The 13,920-nt window shown below is 46.8% G+C and overlaps 1 protein-coding gene across 1 annotated transcript in view; it reads right to left on the bottom strand.

Annotated features, from left to right (window-relative positions):
* The window catches only part of LOC138503329 (lysophospholipid acyltransferase 2-like), a 228,382-nt gene that overhangs the window by 32,282 nt on the left and 182,180 nt on the right, over positions 1 to 13,920 (bottom strand). Inside the window, exons 8-10 of the mRNA XM_069622961.1 lie at positions 11,565 to 11,757; positions 9,760 to 9,863; positions 1,331 to 1,395 (exon numbers count right to left, since the gene is read on the bottom strand). Coding sequence (XP_069479062.1) covers positions 1,331 to 1,395; positions 9,760 to 9,863; positions 11,565 to 11,757 — 362 coding nt within the window. The remainder of the gene's footprint in view (positions 1 to 1,330; positions 1,396 to 9,759; positions 9,864 to 11,564; positions 11,758 to 13,920) is intronic.

Here is a 13,920-nt window from a genome sequence, read left to right as displayed (position 1 = left end):
TATCTTGGTGTGCGGCTCGGCACCACTGAGTACACGTGGGCGGGAAGTCCCTTTTCTATGTTGATGACTATGACATCATCAATATGGAAAACGAACTTCACAGAAAGTAGCTTGCACACCAAAGGTATGTTTCTCTTTTTCTTTGAGAGAAAAAAAGACACCTTTGGCACCCTTGTAGGAAACTACATGGGTGCTAAATGGTGAAGGGAGAAATTAAATGATATTTTATTTATATCGCGCTTATACACAAGTGTTTTAGAGCACAACCAGGCAAAGGGAGGGGATCAGGGGAGAACAAAAACAACGATTTTATAGTGCAGAAGAAAAGTGGGGGGGACTGTATGGGTACAGATACAGACCCCAGTGCAAGTGGTGGCTCGGAGGCAGTGCAGTGGCAGGGTGAGCAGGTACCTGGGCCCGAAGGACCGAGGGTGGCCAAGTGCACGATGCCAGAGAGAGAAAAGATCATCAAGGGAGAAGAGGGGAAAAGGCAGAATCGAAGAGGAAGGTCTTGAGGTGCTTCCAGAACTGGAAATGGTTCTCCTCAAGTTTCAGGGTGGCAGGGAGGCTGTTCCAAAGGGAGGCCCTAGCTGTAGACAGAGATCTACCCCAGGCACATTTCTTTGAAAAACGATTGACCCTGAGGAAGTTAGAAGTAGAGGAGCGAAGGGCTGGAGAGGGGAGATATTTACGTAGGGATAGTTGAAGGTATTTTGGGGAGTCAGGGAAGGGGCTGAGGGCTGCCCAGACTACTCGGAACATGGGCTTGTACCATAGAGTATAGCACGCATTCCGAGCCTCCTGATAGGTCGGCGCCCTCACCAAGGGTGCTAATGTTCAATGAATACCAGGCCTGGCATCTTAGTGGTGCTTCACTCACCCCTCCCCGGTAAATGTTCAGTTTATGAGTCTGAAACTGCGAGTAAGAGGTTAGATTTCACAAATACAGAACCCTAATGTGGGGGGATGGGAGGAGCAATCCACGCACACTGCCCCAGAAAAACTCCCCCCTGAAGTGTTATTTTTTACCCGAAAATAATGGCATTCGGAGAGATAATTCGATTTTGTGAAACCCCAACTCCGAATGTCTAACCAAACTGCTGAGGTCAATCTGAAAATGAATTAAGTGTCATTATTCTTAGTCCTGTCCAATATAATATTGTTTGGGCCAGGTTTGACTCTCCCCGGTTAACTAGGCGCGGTTATTCACTGCTATGAGTGTTGGAAGATCTGCAGTGTGCCCTGGCTCTTTAAGCCCGACTGGCCCCACACTCTATGGGTTGCCCACTCCATCTCCACACACTGCAAAGACCTGCATTCAAGTTCTTACTCTTTCAGCCATGAGGCCGTCTGGATGTTCCAGTTGTCAATCAGCATTTTGAGGCTTGTAGAAGTCTGTGAGGAGGAAAAACAGATACAGTATGAAGGTCTCAGCCACGTGTCGCCAGTTCATAATGTAAACGCAACAGATTGTGGCCGGCAATCCAGCATGAGTTTGGGAGCGTCACAACTTGAAGAACATTTCATGATAGCTTTGTCATTCAAGGTGCTGCCCCACCATCAAAGGTCAACATCAGGCTGTGATCCTTAGTCCCAGGTGAAGATGTATTCTCATGGAACGTGTCTGAAACATATCCGGATCACCTGAAATTAGCTCGCACATTTTGGAATTGTATCCGTCCTACAAACACTGATCTCATACTCAAAGATCCTTAAGATGGTCCACATTTCTTGCAGCTTAACGATCAGGAATCAGAGTAAGAAGCGCAGTACTTTCTCTTTTTTTGTATCCACATTTTTATTGAATGAAAATGATCAGTAAACAAGACATTACACGTTTTAGTATGTAAACAGAACTTAAACACCCCAAACTCTCCCACACAAGAATGGTGAACTTAAAGGGCAGTACTGACTGTGTGAACATAAATGTTTACATCACATTCTGATGCAAACAGTCCACTTATAACTCCATAAAAGTCTCCCATGTTTCTTGATAAAGGTTGCCTTTCTTGGGGAACTGGTTAGCAACATGCCAGGCAGCCCAGGAAGCCTCTGCCAGGTGCTCTCCTCATCTGGGCAGGTTTCATGAGGATAAATATCACATTGCTCCTCACAGATACAGCCAAACACATCCTGCAAGTGACTCCAAACATTGAAAGCAAATGCATTCCAAAGAAGGACCCTTGATGTTGTCCACGAAATGATAATTTACACCCCCCGCTCCCCGGCATAATCAATGTCCTCCCCCAGCTTTTTGACCCCACTACCATTTCCCTGAATCACGTCTGGACAAAGCATGACTCCCCAATCTCCCCAGACCTCCACAAGGGAAAACCTTTATTCCTTAAGCACTCTTTCGGGGAGGGAAATCATTGTTGTGTGTGGGGGAGGGCGGGAGTTCAGAGCAGAATTCAATGAATACAACCAAAAGCAAATGTAGGGTCAGATTCATTTTATCCTAAGAGCTATCGTGCCCAGCAACAAAACTCAGTAACACCAAACAAGGAGAAGCGCAGCCTTTGCCAAACCATAATCTTACCCTCTACTTCATCCTTTGTATATATTAGGTATTACATTTTCTTTTTATTGTTATTCAATCAGACTCTCCAAATGCACAGCTGCTGCAGATTTCTTTCGAATGTCTCTCTATTCTACTTTTCAATTTCCGCCATCGTTTGGTCATTTCGAGACTCTCTTGAGAAAGGATTTAAAAATGATTAAGCGTGGTCAGCGATACTGTTTCTTTTTTCCGGAGGCAATCATACTGTCTCACAGACTTTGTGTGAGTTTACTGTCAGTGGTTTGGCATGCTCCCTTTTCTTGTTCTTAAGCCGTCAAACATGATGCGGTATTTGGATATCATTGCCATGGTCTGCCTCAGGTTATTTGCCTCATTACTCAAACCCCTCGTTTCACGAAAGACATGGTTTGCCTTATCTTCTAGCTCCCAGCCTTCCAGATCACCAAAAATACACCCAGTATTCACGCCCTGTCTACGTATTACAACAGTCACAATAACTGCCTAGTTTCTTCCTTAGTTTTTGGTAATCCCACCAGTGCCTCCTTTTACTGAATTCGATTGTCTTCTTGATAAATCTGGATATCGTCCAAGCCTTGGGTCTGCGTCTCAATGATGGAGGCAGAATTCTGCAGGATAATTGGTGGATTTTCGGTAGGTTGTGTGCATTGGTGCCTGTGAGTCTTCTCTATTCTTCAGCTGCAACATGATTTTGAACACAGTCTCTGAATCTTCTATCCTGGAGGCTGACCGAACGTGCAGATCCAGATGAGCACGAGGAACCCAGATCCCGGTGAGTGTCAACCACAGCGTCATCATCACAGTCCGAGGAGGTACCATCCAAGGGGAACAGGCTCATTCTTTATGGGAAGCCTCAAAGTCAATTAAAGAATCCTGCATAATGATGACCTAGATTTCCCCACCCCCCGTTACGAATCACCCCTGATGAATTGTTTACAGACTTTAGAGTGCTTCATAGAATCTGTGTTTGTGTCAACGGACCCAGGTGTACAAATCTTGTTGATAACGTTATTTATATCAGAGGAGGCCCCGTTGGTCCTCATCTTTTTATCTTAAGCCTCTGTCGTTGTTACTTCCAGGGTTATCATGTGTCATTAGCATTGCAGAAAGTATGATGGGTTTATATGGCCAGAGTGCTGGAGGATATAGAGTTGGTAATGGATGTATTAGCTGATAGTGTTCTGTGTCCATCGGATCATCCAATTGTTTGCAATCCTAAACAGCTGAAGCATCCCGCCAGCCAGCGGAATGCCAGGAACAACTCCTTTGCTTTGAAAGGCACTAGGCTGCCCCTCAAGGTGTTGCTCTGCAGATTCATGCGTGGTATCGCTTCACGTAGTGTGGCATTCTCCCTGCAAATGTAGCATGTGACCCAGGTCTCTGAAGGTGCAGTGGGTGCTCGAACATGAATCACGCTGATGAATTAAGCATAACACCATCCATTCCTGCATGCTGCAAGGTGTACTTCTGCACTACCCTCTTTTGCTCCCTCATTCGTTTAGGCATGTCAGAAGTGGAGCTCCACCGCGTGGGCACACCGTGCACAGGTTGATGACACGGAAAGCTGTTGCTGAATGTTTACCAATGCTGCCTGTGTCTTCACAGAAAGGCGGAAAATAGCCACACAATTTCTTTGCTGCCGCTCACCAAGGTAACAATACTGCTGTTCAACTTCAAAAGGTCACGGACTAGAAGATTCAAACTGTGAGCAAAGTGTGGCATACGGTGGAACCTGCCCTTTCGCAATGCACCACAAAACTGGCATGCAGATCGAGCAGCTGCAGCCACTCGAATATAACATCTTGCAGCTCTGCACTGTTTTCTGTCCAAATGAACGGATGCAGGGAGCAGCATTTTCTTCATTGTAGTGGGGTGCAAAGTAATTAGAAAGGGCTTTGAAATCAGATGGCTTAATGTCTTTAGCTATGGACGCTTGAACACTCTTTTCTAACACGCCATTTATAGTTTGCTGGTGAAATGATGTTCTATTGGATTCTGGAGCCACATCCCTTCTAGAAGTGCTGTCCTCATTCTTCTCATTGTCGACCACAATTGTTTTGTGTCCACAGCACTTTTTTCTGTCCATTTGAGAGTAAGGAAGAACACTTGGTTGGCAATGTTCCAGACGGCACTTAAGCGAATGTGTGCTGCACTGCCCAGCCGGTTTTTCATGGCATACTTTCCTGGTACATACAGTACAAAACATCTTCAGGGTTGATTTGAAGTGGCCCCAAACACTGGATGTTCATGGTTTAGTGCTTCAACCTGGAACATGATGCCCTGTGGTTCTAGATTTTCCAGAAGGTACTGAGCTCTGGTCCTGACCTGGGAAATCGCTATGTGTTCTTTCAATATTTTTTGTGTCAGGTCACTGATGATTTCGTTAGCCGTTTCACTAGATTCAAAGTATTGAAACATTACTATTTCATGCTTTTCACTCTCTTCTCTATGGACGTGTTGGGCTTAACTTTCCACGCGATCAGCATCTGCAGAGTCTACATCCAAATCCAAGCCCGGTATCCTGCCACTCAGATCACCAGGTGTGCCTCTTTCCAGTGATTGCTGCTAATTTGGGGATTGGCCCGATCTAGAAGCTCTCTCCCTCTGTGTGGTGGCCTCCGAACTGGGTTGCATGTTTAGTTTGTGAGTTTCTGTAGTGGTACCTTCTTCTCTGCTCCTGAGTTCGCTCGCAGTGCTATTAGGCGTGGTCCTCTCATTTACAGATGCCTCAGTTGTTGCAGAAGTACCCAGGGGGCTTGCTACACTGCCAAGGGAAGTGCTTTCTCCACACATCTTCTCGAGCGTTTGTAAAGCATCCAGTTCATATTGGTGGACCTTTAGCAACTTTCTAAGCACCTGTGCAGTCTTCTGAAGCATTGTATTGCCCTTTGGCTTGCAAGATATGATTATATCCTCAGTCAAGGCAGAAAGTGGATCCATAAAAAAGGTTCACTTTGGCTTGGCTCTCACTAGAGACACAACGAAAAGTCTTTCTCTCTCTCTCTCTCGCCCCCCTCTCTTTCACACCCTCTTTCTCTCTCTCCCCCTCTCCCTCTCTCTCTCTCTCTCTCCCTCCCTCTTCTTCCCCCTCTCTCTCTCTCTCTCTCTCTCTCTCTCACCCTCTCCCTCCCTCCCTCTCCCTCACTCTCCCCTGTCCCCCTCTCTCCCTCTCTCTCCCCCTCTCCCTCCCTCTCCCTCCCTCTGCCTCCTTCTCTCTCTCTCTCTCTCTCTCTCTCGCCCCCTCTCTCTCTCACTCGCTCTCCCTCTCTCCCGCTCTCTCCCTCTCTCTCCCTCTCCCTCCCTCTCCCACCTCTCTCTCTCCCTCTCTCGCCCTCTCCCTACCTCTCTCTCCCTCCCTAACCCTCTCTCTCCGCCTCTCCCTTTCTCTCCCACTATCTCCTACTCTCTCCCCCTCTCTCCCTCCCTCACCCTCCCTCTCCTCTCCTCTTCTTCCCCCCTCTCTCTCTCTCCATCTCCCTCCCTCTCCCTCCCTAACCCCCCCCCCCTCTCTCTCTCTCTCTCTCTCTCTCTCTCTCTCTCTCTTTTCTCTCTCTCAATGTGTTCTAGCTCTCTCGCGCGAACAGCAGTTCCCTGAAAAAGCATCACGTCTCCTTCACAGAAAACCACCTGTGTGTAAAATGGAAAGGGCTACCTACCACTTACAGAAATCTGTACTCTCAAAAATCGTAATGGCTCTCCAACACAGAAAGGGTGCTCTTTCTCTCCTTTCTCTTACACTGTGCTAGACAGCACCAATCGCTGGAGAGTATGTTGTATTTGGTATTATATTATTTCAAGGATTGTGGAAATTGTACTTGAAAACAAATGAAAAGTAATTGAACAAGCAACTCAGCCGATAAAAACCTTAATTAAACTTTAGTCTGAAAAAAGAATAAATGTTCGTATAGAAAACTGTAATAAAATTCCTGTCTCTGGAAGAAAAAGAAAATGTAATAAAAAATGCAATTAAAATTGGAAGCACTGCTCTAAAACTGAAGGGTATCATTCACAAAACAATGGCTTGCAGAAAATATTTTTTTCTCCAGAAAATAACAAAATGTATATAAAATAATAACAAAGAAATTATCAGAACAAATAAAATGGTAAAGGAAACATTTATTTGTAGAAAACAGTTCTACAACTGAGATCTTGAAGGAGAACATTAAACAAAAGGCTATTTAGTTGAGATGAAAAATAAATGAACTCAAAGCAGAAAAATGCCTACAATTAACAAAGTTCTGAACTAAAGTGCACTCACTCTGTCAGAAGACAAGTCACTGATTGAATGAGCAGCTTGGTGACTGAGCGCTGGTTCAATAAAGCGGGCCTGAACTTCTATTCTTTTTAGTCTATTAGTACCCGGCGAGGGTCAACTAGAATGAAACAAACATTCTGATTGGCTCTTGCCGGGGCATTACCCAACCGGAAATCACTTAGGCAGGATTCCATTCGTTTGTTCCCAGCGGGGGGCGTGGCAGCCCCTCAGTCAATGAGGAGGCTCGAAACGTGGCCATCTGTGCTCCGAGCCTCCACACGGCTGGAGGTGGCCATCCTCCCGGCCGGGGATTCAGGTTTTCCTGGGAATGGCTTTACATGATGACGCACATAAAGCCCAGAGACCTGCCTCTCTGCTTTCAGAATGGCTGCGGCCGAGAATTATGGCCCTATTGCATCATTTCCTAAGCTACGGTATCCCAGAATTCAGTATTGGCCCAGACTATTATCTGAGCTGAGTCTTTCCATCAATATCTATATGAGTGGCTGGAATTCTGGTGTGTACGTCTCAAAACACTTTGAGCTTCACATCCAAATGGTTTGAACCATTTGAGCCGTTTTGAACCCTCATTGTTTAGATAGGCTCGAATCTGATTCCAGCTCGTTCGCCCCCATCTGACGGCAAATCCCATAAATGGCACTCGTCTGACATAGGTTTGTCCAAAATCAGGGATGTCATTTGGGGGTCGCACCTCCCTTACGCTACCCCTGACATTTTGGTGGAAAGACATCCTGTCCAAAATGCCAACCGAAGGTCTTAATCTGAATGTGTGAGACTTTATTCCCCTATTCCAGTACAAACATTTTTTACGATGTTCCTTGAAATAATCACAATAAGCCATTCTGAAATATTTGCGAATTACCAGGCAATCGAAAAGACCCCCGGGGCCAAATCATATGTCATTTCATAGCTTCTGAAACTAGTTTAAACTAAACAGGCACATTCTTGGCGCTCTGGATGCCCTACTCAGAACTCTCCTCCGGAACTATACTCACCCTCTGTCTACTTGGTACCCACTACTGCATGCTCCCTATGTTTCCAGCTCTGCCCTCTTTTCCTCACACCTTATGCAGGACCAGTCCCTGCACACTGTGCACTGACAGAGAGAACAGCCCACCCCAAGCTGCCTCGTAACATCTCCTCACAAGTAGCTTATAATGTCAACTAAGGTGCACATCCATTGAGAGGTCATCATGGCCATACTGGATGGATGCTCAAAGTTGCCCCCTGCGCCTCCATTAAACACTTTCATTAACATTCCCACCTCTATGCTCAAAAACACTGTATGCGAGGTGGTGCAGTGGGGTGTGCACAAAAGCCTCTCTGCACCACCTATGCCACTCCCACATGGCAAATGAACCACTCCTCCGACAGACATTGATCAACAGAAGGCTACACCGCTGCAATCTACTTACATATCACAGTCCCGGCCAATGCATCGTAGCATAAAGGTAACACATGGCGTTCCTCTGGACACTAATGCCTGTATGCTTTCAACAAAGAACACAAAGAACTATATCCCTGCACGCTGAGTTCTGTTACTTCTGCGTTTATTACAAGAACAGCAAAGCTACCTTATATTATCCCTCCCTCCCTTTCCACTAACCTAACCCACCTGCCTCTCTTTCAAATCTGCCAAAGAGCCTGGAGACAATACAAGTAGTAGAGGCGTGTGGTATACTGCCCTCTAGCGCAGCATACATGACATGACATTACATAATGCTTCAACGGAGCTATGTGTGTCTATACATTTACAGTGGTCAGGTTTGTCACCTGCCGTGACACCTGAGCTGAGATAAGAGTGTTCCTGTTTTCCCTGGGTGGTTTGTTTTGAATGTCCTTATTTCTGTTTTTAGGGCTGTCTAACCTTCCATGCCACCAGCATCTGATTACACACTGTTGGCGAAGGAGCCACCCACCTGGAGACAGGGCAGCCATCAATTACCAGCTAACGGTGCATCCCGCAGCACACCACTTCAAGTGGACATGTGATCCTTCACTCTGTCCTCTTTTGCATAAATAAATGCAATGTCTCATTTGTGTACTAAGAATGCCTTACTGGCTGTTTGCTTTACATGCCAGCCTCCGGTAACCAGTGGCGTCGACAGGAATCAAATTTAGGAGGGGCACAGAGGGGGCTAAAGACAAAAGTAGGGGGGGGCACAGACAAATGTGGGGGGCGCCTATGAAAGGTAATGTGTGACATCACAAGCACTCCTGCAGAGAGGCTTTTGTGCACACCCCACTGCACCTCCCCTCCCATCAGAATGCAGGCACTAAACCAGTGACTAATAGCCCATCATTAGCAGTTTCCTGCGCTACATTCTGATGGGAGGGGCTGCAAGCTGCTCTGCACTCTATGGAGGTCGCTGTGCAGAAGCCGGGCAGGAACACCTGACAAGTGGCTCGTGCTCATGTTCATGCCTATGACAGAATGCATACCAGGATCACTGCTTGCTTAGAGACAAAAGGTGAGTCTTTGCCGTGTGATATGCAGACATTTTCTCCGTGAGTGTCACAAATAACACTACAAATAGAGAACACGGTCACTGCTCGCCTTAGGTAGGGGGGGCATAAGGGGGGCACAGGATTTCAGAGGGGGGGCACAGGCCTCCCAGTGCCCCCAGCGATGCCACTGCCTGTAACTGTGCAATTCTGGTGCTCATACTAATCTACTCAGGAGTGCCCCTGGCTTGTGGGACAAGGAATGCTGTGCTATTGATGACAGGCACACAACAGAGCCTTTACTTAATGGGTGGAGGGCCACCCAGGACCAGCTGCTGCATGTGTAGGGCTGGATAGCTCGTGGTATTGTCATAGCTTTTCTTACAATCTGTTACTCATATTCCTAGATATGCTCGCCCCGTATGAACCCTCCAAATACATACACATCGTTCTCCCCGATTAAAGGCTCTGTGGTGCCATTCATTCATTTCTCCCTTACCTCAATCCGGAAGATATTTAGGTTTGTAAGCAGATCCCAGCATGGTTTTCCATCCTTGTTGTATCCACTAAACCCGAAACCGGCCGCGTTATTGATGGCATCCGCTGAAAAATGGATTTGTCAGAGGTAAGTGTTTGTTTTAAAGATGGGCGTGTAAGAAAGTGGTGTGTGGATTGCTAAAATGGAAAGAAAACACTCTCAAATTCCGGGGTGGATCTAGGGGTGGAGACAAGGCAGGCAAGTGAAAGTATTGTAAAAAAATGTTTTAAAAAACACGGGGCAAAAATAAAATGTATAACGAGAACTTGAAACATTCCCAAATCACAAAATAAAGCAACCTGCCATTATATAAATCATAAGAATTTCAAGTATTACTGCAATTTTATTTGTCCCACACAGAATGGAAGCCTACAATTACCAACATGCAAAGTAATGCGAGCCTAAAAAACATAATCTGGGTTTGAAACTGTAATACCAAGACTGAAAGAAAAAGACTGGGAGCTAATCCACAGTTCCATCACTGGCTGCTGCCATTTTTTCACACAGCATGCATCTTTGTGCAGCACTCCCCTTTCTAATCACAGACATTGACTCCTCTTAATGGACAATATGCTCTCAATCAGCCACTAGCTTCTATGTTTGCAGCCATCTCATACTTTTGCATCAAAGCATATCAAAAACAAACTCGAGCAGAGCTCTTAGGAAGTCTACGTGTGCCTCTCTTCATTGGGAGGAGCGGATCACTGTGAGTGCAGTGCGTAGCTGCTCAGGAATTCAATTTTCATTTCCCTGGCTTCTGAATCCATGAGACAATTTCTTGCTCATTTCCGAATCCAGGGGAAAAGAACCCAATTTCAGGCCTGGGTGTGCGAAGAGTTATAAAATTGACAGATGGATGTTCCCTCCCTCTCGAACTCTCTGATCAGAAGACTCACTGCCACCACTGCAAACCCCTTCGACCGCTACCCGCGGCCCATCACTGTGAAGAACCTGTGAAACCAGCCCTACTGTGACAAGACCACACAGACCAAGAAGAATACAAACCGACGACTACATACTCAACTGAGAAGATGGAGTAATGAGGTTCAAGTCTCGGTATCCAAAAATCACCGCTGATGGATGAAAATCTATCAGTAAGAAGAAGAAGTGCAGGCCCCTCCCTCTCTTACCAGCATTGGCTGCATTAAATGCCATTGCATTAAAGCAGCACATCCTGAATGCAGATGCTGGAGTTGTGAGACACCTGTTGGGGGATGTAAGGAGGGCAATGAGGTGATCTCTCCCAAAACCAGCGCTCCTCCTAATGGAAGAGACAGGGCCTGCAGGAGCTGAATGCTTCCCGTGGTCATCATTTATGCAACACTGCCTACGGTGCCCTACGATGGGGGCAGCAGGTCCTGCAAGTTCTGTAAACACCCCTGAAGGCCAGGCAGATGTCTTCTGCAGGAGGGCCTTTCTCTAAGCTGCACCCTAGCTTGAAGGTTTAAACAAGCACATTTGTAAATATGTCAATACTGACCTCAGGCTCCCAATGTTAATAATGTTATGTGCTCCGGTCCCTGGTATATGTTCGGATTCTTAACCCGTCACCGCCTAGTATTCGTCATTCAGTCCATCAATGCTCTCATGTCAAGGTACCTTAGGACTATCTCTGGTCTCTGTTATTGCCCACTTTATAAGTCATTTCCGTTCAAAATGAGTACCTGTTATTAAAACGTGCCTTGAAACTCTTGTGTATAGGCGCGTTATAAATGCCATATCATATCATATAAACACGGGTACAAAGTGCACATGTAAATGCATACCTAGAGTCCACAGGAAGTAGTATTTGGGTCTGCAGGCCAGCATGGACAGGTAGACGTAGCAGAGGCGATGGAGAAGCGGAGCTGTTGCCACAAAGGAATCGTCCAGGTTGTAGGTGATAGGAAAGGCTTTCGATAAGGTCAAGTGCAGAGCGAGGAGCAGGCAGCAGCCACCGAGCTTGTCCAGGACCGCACTCTAAAAAAGAACAGGAACAATGGGAGTATCGCTATTTTACATCATCAAACGCCAAAGGGTTCTGCGTAATAGTGACAGATTTGCAGGCCCTTAAACACGTTCAGCTGTCACAGCAGAACGTGCCACTTTATGGGTCCTTAATTTAATTAATTAGCATCCATGCAAGCGAATCCGGACCAGAGCGAGGAGCAAATTCTGAAAGCAAAGCCCCAAATCGAGCATCAACATTCTCATATACTGGAGTGGGAGGCTTTACATGTCATTCATTTAGGCAGGGTGCTTGTCAAACCCCCTCTCCCCCCTCCCCAACTGGCCCACTGAGGGAGGGGAGAGTTTTAATTGCGTGAAACATAGGGAGTCAATGTTTCATAGGTCTCACACTTAGGGAGGAGAAGTGTCACATGCCTTCCACTTAGAGAGGGGAGGCTTCAGAAGCTTTACATTCAGGGAGGGTGAGCATCAGGGCCTTGCAGGGAGTGGAGCACCAGAAGACTTACAGATATGCAAGGTAAGCATCAGAGACATCAGACTTAGGGAAGGGAAGCGTCAGAAGCCTTTCACTTAGAGAGGGGACATGTCAGATGCCTTCCACTTAGAGAGGGAAAGCTTCAGAAGCCCTTTCATTCAGGAAGGGTGAGCATCAGAAGTCTTGCATGGAGTGCAGCATCAGAAGACTTACACATATTCAAGGGAAGCATCAGAGACATCAGACTTAGGGAAGGGAAGCATCAGAAGACTTGCGCTTAGGAAGGGGACATGCCAGATGCTTTCCACTTAGAGAGGGGAAGCTTCAGAAGCTTTCATTCGGGGAGGTTGAGCATCAGAAGCCTTTCAGGGAGTGGAGCATCAGAAGACTTACAAATATGCAAGGGAAGCATCAGAGACATCAGACCTAGGGAAGGGACGCTTCAGAAGCCTTGCACTTAAGGAGGGGAAGAGTCAGATGCCTTCCACTTAGAGAGGGGAGGCTTCAGAAGCTTTTCATTCAGGGAGGGTGAGCATCAGAAGCATCGCAGGGAGTGGAGCATCAGAAGACTTACACATATGCAAGGGAAGCATCAGACCTAGGGAAGGGAAGCTTCACAAGCCGTGCACTTAGAGAGGGGACATGTCAGATGCCTTCCACTTAGAGGAGGGAGGCTTCAGAAGCTTTACATTCAGGGAGGGTGAGCATCAGAAGCCTTGCAGGGAGTGGAGCATCAGAAGACTTACACATATGCAAGGGAAGCATCAGAGACATCAGACCTAGGGAAGGGAAGCGTCAGAAGCCTTTCACTTAGAGAGGGGGCATGTCATATGCCTTCCACTTAGAGAGGGGAGGCTTCAGAAGCATTTCATTCAGGGAGGGTGAGCACCAGGGCCTTGCAGGGAGTGGAGCATCAGAAGACTTACACATATGCAAGGGAAGCATCAGAGACATCAGACTTAGGGAAGGGAAGCATCAGAAGACTTGCACTTAGGGAGGGGACATGTCAGATGCCTTCCACTTAGAGAGGGGAAGTTTCAGAAGCTTTTCATTCGGGGAGGTTGAGCATCAGAAGTCTTGCATGGAGTGCAGCATCAGAAGACTTACACATATGCAAGGGAAGCATCAGAGACATCAGACCTAGGGAAGGGACGCTTCAGAAGCTTTGCACTTAGGGAGGGGAAGTGTCAGATGCCTTGCACTTAGAGAGGGGAAGCATCAGACCTAGGGAAGGGAAGCTTCACAATCCGTGCACTTAGAGAGGGGACATGTCAGATGCCTTGCACTTAGAGAGGGGAGGCTTCAGAAGCTTTTCATTCAGGGAGGGAGAGCATCAGAAGCCTTGCAATGAGTGGAGCATCAGAAGACTTACACATATGCAAGGGAAGCATCAGAGACATCAGACTTAGGGAAGGGAAGCGTCAGAAGCCTTTCACTTAGAGAGGGGACATGTCAGATGCCTTCCACTTAGAGAGGGAAAGCTTCAGAAGCCCTTTCATTCAGGAAGGGTGAGCATCAGAAGTCTTGCATGGAGTGCAGCATCAGAAGACTTACACATATGCAAGGGAAGCATCAGAGACATCAGACTTAGGGAAGGGAAGCATCAGAAGACTTGCACTTAGGAAGGGGAAATGCCAGATGCTTTCCACTTAGAGAGGGGAGGCTTCAGAAGACCTTCATTCAGGAAGGGTGAGCAT

The sequence above is a fragment of the Ambystoma mexicanum genome, chromosome 11 (genome assembly GCF_040938575.1).
Source record: "Ambystoma mexicanum isolate Mex_15411 chromosome 11, UKY_AmexF1_1, whole genome shotgun sequence".
NCBI classification, from domain to species: domain Eukaryota; kingdom Metazoa; phylum Chordata; class Amphibia; order Caudata; family Ambystomatidae; genus Ambystoma; species Ambystoma mexicanum.
The sequence above is the reverse complement of the archived record's forward strand: the minus strand, read 5'-3'. Positions and strand labels throughout refer to the sequence as shown.